This window comes from Biomphalaria glabrata, chromosome 2 (assembly GCF_947242115.1).
Source record: "Biomphalaria glabrata chromosome 2, xgBioGlab47.1, whole genome shotgun sequence".
Lineage (NCBI taxonomy): Eukaryota > Metazoa > Mollusca > Gastropoda > Planorbidae > Biomphalaria > Biomphalaria glabrata.
In genome coordinates, this window is record NC_074712.1 from 19,410,428 (window position 1) to 19,429,699 (window position 19,272).

The 19,272-nt window shown below is 31.3% G+C and overlaps 1 protein-coding gene across 5 annotated transcripts in view; it reads right to left on the reverse strand.

The window, feature by feature from the left end:
- Nucleotides 1-1,200: 1,200 nt before the first annotated feature.
- Nucleotides 1,201-19,272, reverse strand: part of LOC106052123 (glutamine--fructose-6-phosphate aminotransferase [isomerizing] 2-like) — a 31,018-nt gene continuing 12,946 nt past the window's right edge. For 4 of the 5 annotated variants that reach the window (XM_056019579.1, XM_056019583.1, XM_056019580.1 and 1 more), the window contains 12 exons: nucleotides 17,084-17,192; nucleotides 16,307-16,470; nucleotides 15,329-15,522; nucleotides 14,866-14,986; nucleotides 14,044-14,201; nucleotides 12,124-12,238; nucleotides 11,308-11,435; nucleotides 10,411-10,539; nucleotides 9,030-9,068; nucleotides 8,157-8,318; nucleotides 5,025-5,103; nucleotides 1,201-2,417 (listed from right to left, as the gene is read on the reverse strand). In XM_056019579.1, the coding sequence (XP_055875554.1) occupies nucleotides 5,059-5,103; nucleotides 8,157-8,318; nucleotides 9,030-9,068; nucleotides 10,411-10,539; nucleotides 11,308-11,435; nucleotides 12,124-12,238; nucleotides 14,044-14,201; nucleotides 14,866-14,986; nucleotides 15,329-15,522; nucleotides 16,307-16,470; nucleotides 17,084-17,192 (1,364 nt within the window). In that variant the 3' untranslated portion in view covers nucleotides 1,201-2,417; nucleotides 5,025-5,058. The remainder of the gene's footprint in view (nucleotides 2,418-5,024; nucleotides 5,104-8,156; nucleotides 8,319-9,029; nucleotides 9,069-10,410; nucleotides 10,540-11,307; nucleotides 11,436-12,123; nucleotides 12,239-14,043; nucleotides 14,202-14,865; nucleotides 14,987-15,328; nucleotides 15,523-16,306; nucleotides 16,471-17,083; nucleotides 17,193-19,272) is intronic. The other variant, XM_056019582.1, reaches the window with a different exon arrangement.

A 19,272-nucleotide genomic window follows, 5' to 3' on the forward strand; every position in this document is an offset into this window, starting at 1 on the left:
TTTATAAGATTATTTGATTGGTCCAAGAAAAAAAAAAGTATACATTCAATTACATCATGTTATTAAACAACTTTATACAACTGACAACAAACAATTTAAAGTATTTAGAATGACAATAAAATACAGCTGTTGTAATATCATTTGACAATGCCATCATTGTGAAAGTCTTAAGCTGACCAAAGTGTCATCAGATCCACTCAATGGACATGTTTTGTTAATTCCTGACTCATTAATGTTGGAACTACTGGAGAGATCTAGTTCACATCAGAATGTATATATTTTCTTTCATAGGGTTGAAAAAAAGGTCTAAGAAGTCAAGAAATATTTACTGACTTGTGCTAGGATCAAAGAATAGTTGAGTCAGCTTGAAAATAATCCTTCATTTATTTGGTTGTTTTATAAAGTCTTTGATGATGAATGCTAATGTAGAAAAGAGAGTACGCAAATACAACTACAATCTCTGATAAACAACATTCAATATTATTCAATAAATAAATAGTATGTATCAAGTAAATATAAATCAAAGAAAAACACAAACATGTTAAGTACAAAATCAAATCTTCACTAATACACTAACCTCTGAGATTGAACTCCTGTTGCACTGCAGTAGTTAGCAAAGATATTTATAGCCACTTTGACAACTGATCAAACAAAATCTAACTTATCCATTCATGAATTAATCAACTTTAAGGGTAACAAAAAAAATGTATATATTTGTAAAAGTAAATCATAAAGTTGAATAAAAATAAATAGTGATTTTGAGCTTGAGATTCTTCATTTTGGTTGAATTTAAACATGAATGTAAGTGCTACCAAAATATGAGTGTAAGTGCTATCAAAATAAATTGTTTTCAGACAGATGAAATTGTACTTTATTTTGCTTTACTAAAGTAAGACAATTTTGTTCAAATCAATTACTGTCATTTTGCCAGATTTTTTAAAAAGCCAGTTCAAAGAAAGATTTAACAAGAATAAAACAACCAACAATGACATCACTGTCAAATTAATGATTAGGTTGGTCCTGCACAAACATGAAATCTAGGTTTAAAAAAAAAGTGCCTAATGCTAATTAACAATTCAAAACAGAGGACATAGTTCCTCCACATTTGAGCAAAACTGTGTGTGTGTGTGTGTGTGTGTGCAGCTGAGAATAGTTTGCCCTTCTACTGCAAATGCACAGTTTTGTTATTATCATAATCAGAAAAAAAAAAAATTGGAGAAAAATGGACACAATAAAGGGGGATAACCTTGAACTTTGTTTCCCTTTAACAAATCGCAGTCCTAGTTGGATCAGAAGTTTAGTAGCTCATGAATTGCAATAACTGAATGTATTGAGCACTATTAACAAAGAAATTGTAGGTTCAAGGCATTTTGAGAACATAACAGTTATAAGACAGATAAAAGGCAAACAAATCTAATAACACAGTTAAAAAGAAAAACAAATCTAAAAACAACAATGGTTTTGTTTATAGTCTCATAACAATTGTCAAACTTCCAAATGGACATAGATAATTGTAATAATGAAAATAAAAATTATTTTTTTTTAATTCACTGTTGTTTTTATACAAAATAAAATATTCATTTTAAATTAAAAACACATATTTTTGTAAGAAAAAGAAGCTTGAAAAAACAAAATGACTGAGCTGGTCTGGTCATCAAGTCTTGTCTATTGAGCTGCTGGGAGCTGAATGGAAACTAAAACTTACTCTCCAAAAAAAAAAAAGATACTTTGATAAATGTTCTAAAATATTTGCTAAATAACACTAAAAATGTAAAATGACAAAATAATTTTAAAAGAAAAAAAAAACTGGAAGACAGCATGATAAAACATATGCATGAAATCACTTAAATAGGTCAAGTTTGGTTAAACAAGTTCAAGTTAAAACATTTAAAAATTGAAAGAAAATAAGAGAGAGATTCCCATTAGCAGAAATAAAGAAAGAGTACACCAGAGTTATCTAACCTTGAAAGTCTTAGGCTAGACTCTGAATGTAAAGTTTAAGAAAGAATAAGATCACCTCATACAAATAAAATGCTTAAAATAAAATATTACATTACCCCATAAGCAAACAAAACAAAAACATAAAAGATTACAAATGTATAACATAAGCATATATAAACACTAAAATAGTAATAATAATGTTAACTTTCTTGTGATCTTAGAAAACTTCCATTCTAACAATTTTATACTAGTAACAAAGCTTACAGCTATCCAATCCTGCCAAATCTTTTTTTTTTAACTGATGATGTTTCAACAAATTGACTTGAAAGTAATTCTATCTCATATTTCATTTCATGAAAATTATTAGTAATAATTGTAAGGACTAAAACCCTAACATTCTGTGAGCAATAGATCTATGTTTTTTTAGCTTTTGTTTAGCTTGTGTATGTTTTCAGGAGGTGACGAGGTCTGTCCGTCTGTAAAGAAAAATAATTAAAAACTATCAGATTATTTTAGAAGAGTTTGTTTGTTTTTTTGCTTTGGATAAAGGGATTATGCCAGGTGAAAAAAAGTTTTTTTAAACAGTATTATTAATTAAGTTATTAAAAAAATTAGAAATAATAAAATAATGTAAACATAAAAGATACAATAAAACAAAAAGCCATTGCCAATTATAAAATGTCTAGCATGACAGTAAAAATACTAGAAAACATGAGGAAAAAATAAGACAAAAATACAAGAATAAACAGACACACAAACATGTGAAAAACATGAATAAGACAAATTAACAGAAACACAAAAACAAAAACAACAGCCTAAGGATAATATAAACAAAACATGAAAATAAAGCATAAGAAAAAATGCAAAAGACATAAAAAATACATGTTAAGAAGTAATAAAAGCACAATCTAATATAGTGACACATGAATAAACTCTGTTTTCACTGAAACATTAGACTACCTGAATAGTGCACCTTTTGAATTAGCTTTCACCTGACAATTGCTGAACTACAATGAAATACCCATTTCACTAGTTGTATATCTATTTGTGTTGATAATAATAAAGTATCCCTATCTCAATAGCTGTCTAACCTTACTTTTAATTGACTTGTGTACTGGTATCTTCTTTTACCATTCACAGTTAGCAACTAGACCTATTCCATGCTATTATTAATCAGTATCTATACATTTTAGACAGTACATGAAATACTTTATTTTGAAATGTGAAACTGACTTTGTAGCTTTAATGTTATTGAGTGAATTCAAGAATTTGTTATTTTTGCTTCTGTCCATGCTGTAATGGTCTCCTATTGTGATATAGGATGTCCTAACAGTTTAACAGACTAAGAGATAAGTAGAGGTGGTGAACATAGCTTAGTTGTAAATAGTTTTTGTATTGCAACTTAATGTTGTCTTTAAAAAAAAGCCACACACAAAACTTTGCATGCAGATTTCAAGATAAGGCAACTTTTAAATCAGTTTGATGTATTCAGGTGATCCAAAAAATGTCATGCAACATGCTATACAATGTCACATTTTTCCCACCAACTTCCATCTCTGTCATCTGTATGTCAATACCACACAATACAATAGGATTAAGCTTGAAGAGGTTTTGGCACCACCAGCATTAAATGGTTTAGACACATTCCAATGACATAGACACATCACAACGACAAAAAACATCAATGATGTCTACAATCACATAGACACATCACAATGGCACAGGCACATCACAATGACAAAAAGACATCAATGATATCACCAATGACATAGAAACATCACAATGACAAAAAACATCAATGATGTCTACAATCACATAGACATATCACAATGACATAGACACATCACAATGACAAAAAGACATCAATGATATCACCAATGACATAGAAACATCACAATGACAAAAGTGTCAATGATGTTTCCAATGACATAGACACATCACAATGACAAAATACATCAGTGATGTTTCCAATGACATAGACACATCACAATGACAAAAAAAAACATCAGTGATGTCCACAATACAATGGGATTACTTTATCACAGAGATTTCCGAAGTCACACTTCCTGTCATAGATTTAAACAGAAAGAGACAACAATAATGATTGTCTTCTCCGAGCCAGTGTACACATCTGTATGTAAGCCAACTAGCAAGGGAGATCATCTAAAATACTTGATGGAAATATCTTTAATAAATAACTTTACTGGTTAAATATTAAATTTTTTCAAATACTAATTTTATTAATCCCTACTAATCAGGTAATACAAAGTGGACTCTGAGCTCATATGCTAAAAGAATAGATTCACACAAATGTGATGCTTTATTCGAAATGTGTAGTTTTTCATTATTTCTCAGGGGATAATCAAATTAAGATTTACAGATTGTAAATGTCAGTGAAATTAATTTGTATTCCACAGTATATGAAAGATATTCAAATAAGTGAGAAAGCTTAACTATGAAAAGCAATAACAAAAATGTTTTAGAAAATACAAGTACATTATTAGACATTCTATGCCCAGATTTGGAACTCCCTTTCATGATTAACACTTCAAAGGACAGTGGAAGAGCCACCATTGTTCGCAAGCCATGCTCTATTTCAGCCTTGACAACAATTCTAGCATACAATCAAAAACATGACATAGAAACAAAAATTTGGTTTTCTGAAATGAAATTTTTATCTTAGCTATCATTTGAACTACCAACAAACAAAATATACAGCCAAACAAATGTTATAAGTAAAGCTTGAAATAATCAAATCTTGTAAGTCAAACTTGAAATAATCAAATCTTGTAAGTAAAACTTGATGAATTCAGGTTTATATATGACGAGTAAGATTATATTCCTTGTGCAAATGTGATTTAAAAGCATTGAGATATAAAACTTGGATAAGTCTATATACTGGTCTACCTGCAGTGTTTTGACACTCTCATGTAACAAAAATGTTACAAAATTGTCAATTAATTATATTTTTTTTTATAATTAAGTAATAATGCTTAGAAAATGCTTGATCTTTGAATTGAATTCTCCACACACAACAGTTAAAGGCAACACAGAGTTCAAATTAAAACGTGCTACAATCTTACAGATAGAGCTGATGGACCTTGATATTAGCATAATTTATTCCACAGTGACTGATTTAGCCAGGTTTCGTGGACAGTCCACCTAGGAGTTGAAAACAGCAAGTCAATGTTAAAGAGAAGTACACAAATACATTTCTATTTCACAGCTCCAGGTCTCTAAGTGTCCAGTGTTCAACAGAGTGCATTACACTCATGAAAATTCGTGTCGAATGCAACATGTTTGAATTCTTGTAGAGGGCCATGAAAATATCTGGATTCTTGTAAGATAAAATTAAAAAAGAAAAAGAAACTGAAGTTTAAATTTTTGTTGTTTACTACACCACATTTGTGTGTGCGATGCCTTGCAGTCCCAAGCCCTGATTAAATGGTGAACTGATTAAATGGTGAACTGATTAAATGGTGAACTGATTAAATGGTGAACTGATTAAATGGTGAACTGATTAAATGGTGAGCTGATTAAATGGTGAGCTAATTAAATATTGAACTGATTAAATGATGAACTGATTAAATGGTGAACTAATTAAATGGTGAGCTAATTAAATAGTGAACTGATTAAATGATGAACTGATTGAATGATGAACTGATTGAATGGTGAACTAACTAAATGGTGAACTGATTGAATGGTGAATTAAGAAAAATGGTTGTAAATTAAAAATGAAATAACAATTAGTTATATGAAAATTTCTTTCTGTACAGCACAAATTTGGATAATAATGTTAATGACTAAAAGAATCAAAGCAATTTAGCAATGTGAACAACATAGTGTCACAACACACACATACTAGACAGGAATCAATTGTCACTTAATCCTCAGACATTTAATCTCTTTTAAAAAGCATTGTGTATTGCTGCAGTTATAGTATGGATTATAGTACACCATTCTCACTCATTTAATCTCACAAACATCTCTATGTTTATGCTGCTCATTGCAGTTTTGACTTATTTTAACATCCTGACATTTCCATCTGTCCAACCTCAAAATTCAGCTCATGAAGTAGGTCTACAATAGGTCCAACAGGAAACATTGGGCCTAGTAAATTAACCACTGGCCATAGAAACAGATGACCTTTACATCATCTGACCTGTAGATCGCAAGGTCTAAAAGGGGTACTTTACTAGCTACTTTTCATTTTAACATCATTAATTTGATAATTATATATTAGTTATACTTCTTGGATTAAAGACTAGGGGCATTAATTTATTGGGCTTAAGTGAATGAAGTGTCAGGGGATTAAGTGACATAACTATGAACATAGACCAAGTTCATTGTGTGTGCAGTAGAACTAGATTTGAATCTTTTGACAAGCCATATAAAAGCAGAAATGAAAGACAAGTGCTATTGATTGTGATCAGCATGCTAAGTAACACATTCTGCATTTAACAAATGTATTCTGAAGACCTATTTTACTTTTGCTTTCTTATCTTTGATCATAAATTGTGTAAAACAAAAATATAAACAAGCTGCCAATATAAACACAACTTCTCTTAGTAGAAAGCTGTTTCAAGTAAGACAAATTATCTTAAGTCTGGAAGATTGGAAGTTTGTTCCACGCTAAATATCTGAATAAGCACAGCCCATCTAGACTAATTAACGTTAATGTAGGGTTTCATTCACTGTGAAGTTGGACACCATGTAATCATTAAAAAAAAAAGGACAACATACTGAACAATGTGCAAATAGTCTAGTATACAAAGACTTGCTCAATCTGCCTTTAACCAGCTGTATGGCAAATTTTTCTATATGGACAAAAATGCAAAAATATTTGCAAGAGTTTTTTCTTTATGTTTTATTTCTTTTCAAACATAATCAACATAGTTAATAGTTAAGCCTAAATTGAAAATGGGAACTTTTGCAATTGAAATATTTTCGGGGCAAAAGTAGTGATAGTGATACATTCTATCACTGACCTATACTTTCTCGCTACCCTACATTCTATCACTGACCTACATTCTATCACTGACCTACATTCTATCACTGACCTACATTCTATCACTGACCTATTGTATATACAAAATAATTATTAGTACATGTGAAGGTGAGAAACAAATCTACCATTAGGCAGGTCACACTAAAAGACCAAGAAAACCAAGTTAAACAAATTGTAAGCAAAAAGCAGATATACTAAGAAAACAATTAAAGGAAACAAAAGCACAAATACAGTTTACAATAAGAGACTCATTTCAGTTTTGCCAACAGACAAATAACAAAAGATAGAAGTACACAACATTATTCTTTATATATATATATATATATATATATTAAGAGGCAAAAAAATTGAACACTCAAAAATATTTTTATGGTAAAATATCACTAGTTTATAGAATCAAGGGACTTTGACCCAACCCCTCTCCCATACAATGGTTATCATCTTATCTTCTTATAAATTCAATAATTTACTTGAAAACTTTCATTTCAACAGAATCAAAACATCACTTTAGATAACAACACTACTGTATCAATAGTTTTTTGTTTGTTTTAAGTTTGAGAACAAACACTGAGCAAAAGTACTTAAGCATACAGACTAAAAGTTCTAATCTATAAAGTTATTTGGTTATACATGTTAATGGAACAAAAAAAAACAACAAAACATTAGCTTTGAATACAATGCTACACATTTTTCATTTTCACAAATTTGATGGCAAATAAAATTAAAAAAAAAAAAATGAATTCCCTTTCGAATTTAGCAATCTATGGGGCAGGGGATTAAAAGTTGATAGGTTTCTTTAGCCAAAGGCGAACAAAAATATCTCATGGCCAGCATAGCAGTTAATTGCTCAAATTTCTCAACTGAAGTATCCATTGTAGCCAGGATAGACACCTTAAATTCTTGTTATATGTATCAAGTATTTGCTTGAGTATATTAGATTCCTATGAATCTACTCCATCGTTTAAGATGGACCATTTCCTTCTACTTTTATTTATAAATCAAAATGAAATCACTAGTTTAAATAGGTGGAAATGGATTTGAAATGCTACCTAACATTAAAGCTAATTCTCAATCATTTTGTTTGTTTTTGCATTGTTGTTTTACATTATAGATCCTGGGAGGTCTATTAATTTCAATGAAACAAATAAATTAAAAGAGAATTAACCCAAAGAACAAAGAAAATGTAATCCCTCCCTTGTGTACTTACATCTAGCTTTCTCAGCTCTGCTATATGCAAAGACAACAACTGCATTGGGATGACTGTCAAGACTCCCTGCAAGCAGTCGATGGTGTGGGGCACCTCCACGTAATGGTTAGACATGGACTGAATCTCTTTATCCCCCTCTGTGCATATAAGTATTGGGTTGCCCTGAAGAAGACATAAAAAGACTGGATTATCAGTCATTACTTTTGAATACTAAGTTCTATTGAGACAAATATAACTATAACACAATACAATAAAAAAAAATATTTTAAGGACTTTCAACTATTTGAATTAGTGGGCTACTATTGTTGCAGAGAGTTGCATTAAGTAACTTTTAAAGTTTCCTGTTGAAGGTAACTCTGACATGTCATGGACATGGATGGTTGCCTGGTCGTGCGGTTAGCACCCTGGACTGTTGTTTGGCCTTATGGAGATGGTCCCAGGTTCAAACCTTGCCTTCTCCCATCCCCAGTCATTCTGTGGGAGGTTTGGACTAGGAAGTAAATTATCTTCAACTCTGAATGAACATCCAAAACATGTAAAAAAAATTTACAAACATGTCTGTGTTCTTTTATTTCCAGAGGAACATCTAATATGTTTCTGCTTTTTTTTTTTTTCAGATTATATTGCTTTATGGATCCTCAATGGAGACAAGCGATGGGAAGACAACATAAAAGAATGGACAGGCCTGCCATTGAAAGAGGTTCCATCCAAGGCAAAAGACAGGGAGGAATGGAGAAAGGCCGTCGACAAATCTTGCATGGTGCAACAATAGTCCAACAGACTAAAGGAAGTAAGGCTAAGACAATACAGAGCTAATCTCTTTTTTTTTCTCGTAGATTAAAGTAAAAATTATCCTGTCATGTTAATACTTACATGTCTGGCTTTCACTTGCTCTAAGGCATTGACACATTTCTGAAAAGAAACAAAGTGAATCAATAAAATGATACAAAAGAATAACGAATAGATTGTTTTAATAGACGCTGAAACCCTATAAGCCTTATAGTTCAGCACAAGTGGAGGTTAGAAACTTTTAAACCATGTAACACTAGGTAGTGAACGATACGTGACTTTTGGCGCATGGGACGTTTTGGCGCGAGAAATAATTTGATGATAAGCATGTTGCTTTTATATCAATGTTTATTTCTCTCTACTATAATACTGTATACATAGTATGAATTCTTACACCATCCAGTGAATTTTTTTTATAAAGGTTTTGCTTATTTCATGAATATATAATAAGTCAGATTCCTGAATGGTAATGACATGCTATCCCCTCCCCTATAATTATATGTGAGTTCTGCTAAGCGCACTGTATGACATTCTTCAATTTCTTTCCAAAAGACATTTTAAAAAAAGAATTGACAAATAAGTTTAATTTCCAAACAAGTTAAGATACTGATGTAGATAATGATGTGAAACACAAACACACATTTACATGCAGTAAATGATAAGTCACATTGATTAACAGATTTGTTATAGTTATATTAATAAGTTTTGTTAGCAGATATAAAAAATAATTACACAAATAACTTATATATAATGCACAAAAAACTACTCATGTTTTTCACTTTAAAATGTGTTTAAAAATGTATTATAAACAGATTTGTTCACTATATTATGCCAAGAAAAACAATGTATACATTCTACCCCCCCCCCCCTTTTCCACAAGAAAAAAAAAGTCTTAATAACTTTAACTATTTCATGCACGCATACTGTGAAGTATGGATGGCAGCCTGGTCTTGTGTAATATTAGTGATTCCACAATAATAAAATAACAAACTTAAATACCAAAAAGAACGGAAAAAAATATCTCTTGTTCTGTGTATGAAAAATACGTTCGACACAAACACACATACAAAACATAGATATGTCTCATTCTTTGTAAAGAAGTAATACAATGAATGTAAATAATGTGACCAAAACATTTCATGCCAAAATGTCCCATGCACCAAAACGGCTGCGCCAAAAGGACCTTCGCGCCAAAACATCCTGCTTTGGTAGTGAAACATGTCCAGATAATTCTAATGATCTAAAAGGCTTTTTTACAGGGACCTGGCTGTTCAGACAGATATTGTTACTTAGTCGGTGATCAATACTTGAAGTCTTCGTGGGAGCCATTCAGTTTCATAATACTTTCTTCTCTCAATAGTCTTTATATTCTAGTCTAATAGCTATGTTAGAAAAACAGTTAAAAACAACAAATGAAACACAAATAAACTAAAAACTATTCTTCTAAAACTGCAGTAACTCTTACAGAATAGACTTTGTCTTTGGTGCAGACCATCAGTACAGGCATGGCTTTGTCTACTAGGGCCAGTGGTCCATGCTTCAACTCTCCAGCAAGTATACCCTCAGAATGCATGTAGGTCAGCTCTTTAATTTTCTAGACAGGAGAGAACATCCAAGAGTACATTGAGACTATAACAACTGAAATAATTCATTGGTCCAGCAGAGCAAACATTTTAAAGTTTTTATTCAATGCATCCAAGATTATTCAGATACATTTTAAGCTAGACAGTATGAGTGTTATCTATAGACATATAAATGTATAATGAAAGCGGTCTAGAAAGTGTATTAAAGCTAATAAAACTGTTTGTGTGGTACGCACTTCAGACTGTGATCCAGATAATCCCCAGTTCAAATCTTGCCCGGTGTCCTTCCTGGACCTCCACTAGAAGGTTTGGGCAAAAACATAATAATCTCATTTCTGAACCTAAACCTCCTAGCCCTGTCATCCAAGATGTTTAAAATAAAACAAAAACCTAGTTCAGTATCTGGCTATGTGCACAGAACTGTAGTGAACTTAAGTAAATTCATTTTTTTAACTCTAACCAAGATCCTGTGAGATATGATTTGTATTTATTTTTTTATTAAATTATAATGCAGATTATCCTGAGTTAAATCTATTAGATTAAAAAAATCACAGTTTGGTTTTAAATGAACATTTTTTTATTTTGCACAGATATTTACTATAAAATCAGACCTGACTGTTTCAGAAGCTAGCTCTAAAACCTAAAAAATCAGGCCTGACTGTCTAGCCTTAAAACCTAAGCTCTATAGCCTAAACATAAAATTAAAAACATTTTGTTCTCATTGCTCAATTTCAAGAGCTTTCTTTATGTTAACAAAGAAAAATAAAAGCTATTCTCACCAATGCTCCCTCTAAGCAAGTTGCATAATTATAACCACGCCCCATAACAAGAAGAGATTTCTGGGTGTACAGCTCATTGGCAAGCTTGTGGATTTTCTCATCTAAGGCCAAAACTGTTTTGATCTGCTCTGTAGAAAATAAATGCCAAATGTGGTGAGGCTTTCACTTTTTTTTAACAAACTGACATTTTAGAAATAAATTTATTTTCAAAACTTGTGGTTTAGCTATGATAGGAGTAGGACAGTAGGACTAGGGCTGATAGGACTAGGGCTGATAGGACTAGGACTGTTATTTATGATTAGATTTTAATATAATCTTTGTCTTATCTTATAAAATACAGATGTTACTTCAAAAAAGAAGATGATTACATCCAACGTGTGTCCCTAGGTCAATCTAGTAGTAGTCATGCACATTAATTAATGACTTAAACTCTGCCAAGTCAATAGTTTTCCTGGCTGACTCAGGCAACCCATTCCATGCTCTAACAGCACTAGGGAAGAAAGAGTATATGTACAAATTTTTACCATCATATGGAACAAGGAATGTTTTCCAAAAGCCTTTATGAATATTAAAACAGGTTGTCTGATGAGGTGAACTAATCAAAGATTTTGTATACACTATTTCTTTAAATACATTTCTAATTCCAATGCAGATCTTTTAATAAAAAATTATTTTTTTTTTAAAACATGTCTGAAAAAAAAAAAACTATAGTAATTTGATTAACTGTTGACATTTGTTTTTTTTTTGTTTTTTTTTATAATTTAGGACCTGTAAAAAACAAAGTGGACAATTGGTATATAGTAATAAATAGCTAACCTGGCAAGCACTGTAAGCCTTCAATAATCTCATGCCTTCTCTGCTGCATGGAGATTCTGTCCTCACTCATGACAAGAGCAAAGAGAACAAGGGCAATAAACTGACTTGTGTAGGCCTGCAATGATTTAGTTTAGATAGTTATAATAAGACTTACAAATAATACTGCATATTGCATTGATAAATTCATACTATACTAGTAGATATTACAATGATGAATGGGTGGTACTATCAGGTGCCCAATCAATCTGAAGCTTTTATTCACTAGACTTGTTAAGAATGTGGGATGTTGCTGAGTATTATAAACCACTTGGCTACCAATCCTACTTGAGCTGACCAGTTAAAAGCACCCCAGAAGCCTTCCCCTAGATATTCCCTCCTTCCAAAGCCTCACAAAAGAGGTTTGACCATAAGCCACTGAACATACATACAATAGAATACAAGATGTGCTTTAGAAACCAATTTCTTTATAGAATTCAAATGATGAATGTACATGAAGAACAGATTACACAACACAAATATCTTGAAATCTAAGGCTAGGACAAATTTATTAAGACATGTTTTTTGTTTTTTTTTTAAAGAAATTTTAGCTCAATGCTAAAAAATTATATTTTATTGTAACTTGATATTTGAATATTTTTTTAATGATAAATAAGCTATAGGACTAGATTAGTGTCACAAATGAAATGAGGTTGCTTGTAAGAGTATCCCATGTTACATATTAATGGGGATTGATTCTAAAAGAGCACCCCACTCAATATAACAAAATTTTGATCAATTAATTTACCTATTAGTGGGTATAGCTAAAAATATTCAATTAGAATTATAGCTAGATTTGGATAGTTTAGATCAACAGATCAGTGTTAAAAGTGTGCTGGCATGTTGGTCCCTTCTTGAACTGCCTAGGTTATTAAGTATAACCTCCAGGTATACAATTAACTAATGTATGCAACAAAAGACTTTACAAAGTCGCAGGTAAACATATATACAAAGTTTATTTACATGAGTAAAATAAATGTGTAAATAAATGGCCATCAACTCACAGGCCGACACAACAAAAAAGTAAACAAAAGATACTCAAAAATAGTATGGCACACAGACCTAGTCATATGTTACATTATCGTCACATTCTGGAGATCACACATCAGTGAAGAAAAATAAAGGCCTCAGGACAACACATGACCACTTTTGACCATTCTGGGGTTACAGGCTTCAGGCTGACAATAGCCATTTTTAGCCAAAAAAAAACCAAAAGGGTCATGATGAACTATAGGCTTCAGGGAAACCTATGAGCCTACAAGCTTCATAGAATCCCACCTATAGACATCCGTTCGGTAAAGCCCATCTGATGATTCAATACAGGTTGAATCCCTCAGAGACAAGGCTATAAAAATATGTAAAGCCCCAACTGATGATTCAATACAGGTTGAATCCCTCAGAGAAAGGTTACAAAAATATGTCACATTTGGGAGTACCCCAGGATGCAGAACATCAGGGTAAAAATATACTGCCTGGAAATCATTTGAGGCTATATGTACTAATAAATACATTATATAAAATACAATAATACTAAAGATATACTTAGCCCAAAGATCTCCAGAGCAGGGCACACTTCTCTGAGTACCCCATGACACACGACCACTAACATAAGAAAATACTATTCACAACACAGGTCAAGTGGTCTAGCTGGTAACTCAGGAGCAAGTGGCAACTAAGCACAGTTTGCAAGGCCTTTTATAAACTACGTAAGAGAATCACTCCTGTCTTTACAAGTAATCAAAAATAGTTATTTCCCCATTATGTCACAATTAGTAAATGAAATTATTACTTTAAAAATCTTACAAACATTTTGTTTAAGAAACAAGTCAGATTTACAATTACTAAATTAATAATAATTGGAGAAATAAAAGGTTGTATGCTGACCTTAGTACTAGCTACACCAATCTCAGGACCTGCATTGATATGCACACCACAGTTGGACTCCCTAGAGATACTAGATCCTACGACGTTTGTGATGCCAACAATGAGAGCCCCTCTTTGTTTACAATACCTTAAGGCAAGGAGAGTATCAGCTGTCTCACCTGAAAATATAAGTTGTATTAACAAGTGTGTCAGTAGTGTACAAGTGTGTCAGTAGTGTACAAGTGTGTCAGAAGTGTACAAATGTGTTGGTATAAACAAAAGTCCTTTTAAGATTAAAATCTTGTTCAAAATTGTGTGTTGCCAACAGAACATGAAGGTATTTTGAGATCTATAGAGAGACAAATGCTGTCTTAACATTTGTATGTAGAATCCGTAATACCCATTTCGAGACAAATGAACTCGGTATACCTAAGCCAAGCTAGCAGTTAGAGTGTTGTAAGAATTACGAGCTCCAATTTTTAAATTTAGCTGTCACATACCTTTAAAAAAATTGTTTCTAGAATACCAAATAGCCATTCAGACTCATTAACTCAGGATACCTAAACCAAACTAGCAGTTACAAGTTCATCTTTATATACAAATCCAAGGATTTGAACACACATTCTTCAGATGTGAAGTAGACTAATAAGCTGCCACATGATTTCAAACAAGTTATCACAATAATGTACTATTATCATACAATCCTATGTTGTTGTTTTTTATTTTCTTAGGTGTACTGTCTCCATGAATCATTATGTTGTATAGTTAAAAAGAGTCTAACTTGAAAAGTCTGTAAAAAAGAAAAGCTGATATAAAACAGTAACCAAACAGCTTCATGCTGACCTGACTGACTCAGAAAGAAGACCACATCATCTCTAAAGATGGGAGTGTTTCTGTCTAGGAAGTCACTTGCCAACTCAACCATCACTGGAAGTTCAGTTAATTCCTCCAGCAACTGACGAGTCTGCAGAGTTTATAATAATTCCACATTGAATTATTTCCCCTCTGGTTATTCTCTCCTAAAAATATCTCTAAAAAAGTTTGAGTTTGCCAGTTTAAATGTTAAAAACCATTTTTAGGAAACAATAAGCTTGAACTGGAATTTGTATTCTTTTTATTTCTTTATATTTTTTTATGAAAAGTAGTATTCTAAATCAAATAAAGAATACTTAAGGGTTTTTATTTGTTTGTTGTTTTAATTTCATATAGTTATAGTTATTCAAATGACATTTAGATCATATTTTTTATTTATTTAAAAAAAAAACTATAAAAAAAATCATGCAGTTCTTGAAGTCATTATACTTACAGCCACTGCGCTGTGGTAGCTGGTACCACATGCTATAAACAAAAGTCGCCTGCAGCGCCTGATTTCAGACATGTAGTCCTTGATGCCTCCAAGCACCACTTCCTTGGTCTCAAAGTTCACTCTCCCCCTCATGGTGTTCACTACTGATTCAGGCTGCTCAAAGATTTCTTTCTGCATGAATGAACTGAAGCTTCCTGTATCACAACATTGTAAACACTCTATCAGATTAGTTAAGGATGCACTTCTAGTAAAAATTTCAATTAAACTTTGGATATTTCATTTCTGCACCTCTCATCATTGCAGTGATTGGCAGGTTAATTTAGTAGGCTCAAAAATAATTTTGGTGATTGTGTACAAGGCTCTTAAAAAAAAGGAGTTTTGCCTGCAGCTTAGTAGAAAGGAGACCAACAGTACTTTCATTGAAAGATCTAATCAAATAATTGTAGGTTAAAAAAACAAGTTTTTGTTTTATTTTCAGTTTTAAATTCCTCATATATAATAGACACATATTTAGTTGGCCTAGTAAAGTCAAACAAAATACACAGCGTGCAAATACAATTGGTTAACACTAAACTTTTGTTAAACATTCTAGATCAGAGTGTTGATGTGCATGTTGAAAATCTGTTAAACAACATTCCGCCTTTAGAAAACAATAAATATGAACTAGTAAATGTGGGATGTGTGCCTGAAAGGCCAAAACCACTTGGCTACGGCTTGGCAGCCTAACAAGAGGGCGTGAGTTTAAATCTCAACTTGAGCAGAGTTGTGTTTGCCAAGCGCCTAAATGCAGCACAGAAACCTTCTCCCAGAAGCATGAAAGATACACTACATAAAAGCAATCAAAATAATTTTAAAAAATAAGCTTAAGGCTGCTACTCAAAAGTAATTTTCTTAAGATTTCTTTTCAGTATGAAACAATCCAAGCTAAAGCCATGCACAGAAGAAAAGATAACTCTATTAAGTAAAACACACAGTTACCTTTCATAATTTGCTCAATCTCCATCTTCAAGGTGCACACTTCCCTGAATGTCCTGTCATCTAAACTCTTGGATACTCTGTGTATGTTGAGGACACCTTCATGGACGGATGCAACATCATTCTCTTCTAGAAAGATGACTTGGTTTGTATGCTCTATGAAAGCACTGGCACAGAGGGAAAGATATTAAAATAGACAACATATCTATATATATATATATTTAGTGAAACAATACATAACATAAGCTAGCTATATTTAGTAAAACAATACATAAACTGGCTATATTTAGCAATACAATACATAACATCAACAGCCTTCATCCAAACTACATGTGTAACACTGCATACAAATATAACCGTGATATTGTATTTCAAAGAAAAGAAACTAAATATAAAACTGGTAACACAGAACAAGTGAAAAATGAACAGAGAAAAAAAAAGGATACAAAAAGTTAAGACAAAGACTATCAAAGACTATTCTAGAACAAAGTAAAATTGAACTATAAAAAAAAAATAAGACAAAATTAAGAAAACTATTGACAGTGAGAATAGAGAAAGAGAATAAAGGGTCTGGTACTTATAAAATTAGCACTAGAATAGGCAGAAAAATGTAAAACCAGAGTACATTGGGAAAAAAAAACATAGAGAAGTTTAGAAAAAATATTTAAAAAACACAGTCATTAAATTAAAAAAAAATTGTAGTAAGAAAAGTTTGTAAGAAAAATAAATACAAAAAGAAAGTGAAATAAAGAAACAAAGTAAATATAATTTGTATAATACCTGGCATCAGATGCTATAAAATACTCAATCTCTTTGTGAGGTCCCACTGGCATGTATTCAGTATCCTCATCTCTACGTCCACGACTACTACCCAGAAATCCTCTATGACCTGATTAGCAGATATGTAAAGATTAAAATATACATAAACTAATTAAGCATACCTGAAAAAATTATTTTAAAGACCAAACAAGAAACATTCTGTCACTTTATAAACTTGTTTCTTAACTAAAAGCAAAAATTATCCAGTTATAGTTACTAAAAATGTATGTGTATGTATTCACATAATTTTAAACAAATATTTCAATGTAAATATTGTACACTTAATGACAAGAAATTTTAAGGTTTTAAATCATTACAAAGGTCATTTTTAGCATTAATCTTAGACACTGTTTTTACTTTAATCTGTGCATAGAAATCAGATTGTCTGACTATTTTTTACTTTAATTTGTGTATAGAAATCAGATTGTCTATTTTTTACTTTAATTTGTGTATAGAAATCAGATTTTCTGACTTTGTACAGTCTTGAAGGATGTTATTACATATATTTAGTGAAATACTTACTTTTAAATATTTTAACAAAGTTATACAATTATGAAATCTAAGCCTTTCTCTAAATATTATAACAGTTTTATCAAAAGATGCATTCACTCACTGATTGAAATCCCATAAAAATTAATGTTTTTAGTTGGCAAGTTCTGTATAGCCATACAAATTAGAATGGTGTAAACTTCAGTATCAGTAATGCTAATTATTTATTTAAATTTTTTTTAAAGCATTTAAAGTCGATATAATTATTGTAACCTGTATTTCAAACGTTAATGATTAATTCCATTTCCAATAATTAAATTTTTTTAGCCGCAATCCTCAAATGTTTTTGTGGTGTATGAAGCATTCAATGATATCAAATACTGAAGGTTAGTTTGTCAGCTCTGAACAAATACATTTATTGCTATATACAGGGTGTAATTTTTTTAAGCAGTGAAACTGTTTCTAAAAAAAAAAATTAATGTGCACATATAAAACATATATATAAATTATGTAAAAAAAAAAAATTGTCAACAAATTTAGAAAATAAATGTAGATTGTAAAAAAAATATAATGCTATCACTTAGAAAAAATTGACTGAATAGAAAAAAAATAATACCTAATAATACCCCACTTACCCATAAAAAATGTAAATAAATAACACAGTGTCCGTTGGTGATAAAAGTGAAAGAATATAAAAAGAAAAAAATGCTAGATTGATTATATGAAACTCTATGTAAACACCTGTCAACATTCAGATCAACCTGAGCAAGGTGTGGCAATGAGCCTCAGCAAGGTGTGGTACAAAGGTTCATTATGTCGTTTTTAAGGGATTAACAAAGGCTTTTTTTAAAAAGGAAATTGTGATATATCAGAGATAACATTAGAAGGAAATTCCTGTCTAGTAATCACATTTTTTTACTTCATGTATAAAAGGATGTGTCAATGTGAACATAAACATAGAGGTACGACTATAAGTCTGTTATTTAAAAGTTTAAGTTTTGGTGTTAGAAACTGAATTTATTTGGGCAGAAAGAGAAAAAAAATTGATAGGCAAAAAAAAAAAGGGTCAATAATTAAATTAAAGGAACACTATTGTACTCTACAAAAAGCTAAAACTTAATTAATGCATCGAAGATTAAAAAAAAAATGTTTTTCTAAACGTCACACCCAAAAGGATTAGATTTGTTTCAATCATTTTCTCCATAGTTAAAAATTGTGAAAATGATTTTGTCAGAAATTTTATTATTATCCAAAATATTATTTATGAGCATTCATTGTAATAGTTGAGTTGTAGTATAAATCTTTTTTTCCAAATATGTAGCCATGTTCAATTGTTTCAAGCTGAAACATTAAGATCAGCCAGGTTCAATCCCTCCACCCCCCCACCACACACACCAAGATATTCAACTTAATCACAAATATCTATTTTGTAAAGGATTCCTGAAAAACAACAAAATTAGTTCAGAACAAGCTGTTCTGCTTTAAACCATATCTTCTGGGGGTTTTTAGCCTTTATATTTTTTCCCCCTTCTTTCTTTCAGATTTCTGTAAATGTTACTGACTCAGATCTCTAAATGTTACTGACTCAGATCTCTAAATGTTACTGACTCAGAGCTCTAAATGTTACTGACTCAGATCTCTAAATGTTACTGACTCAGATC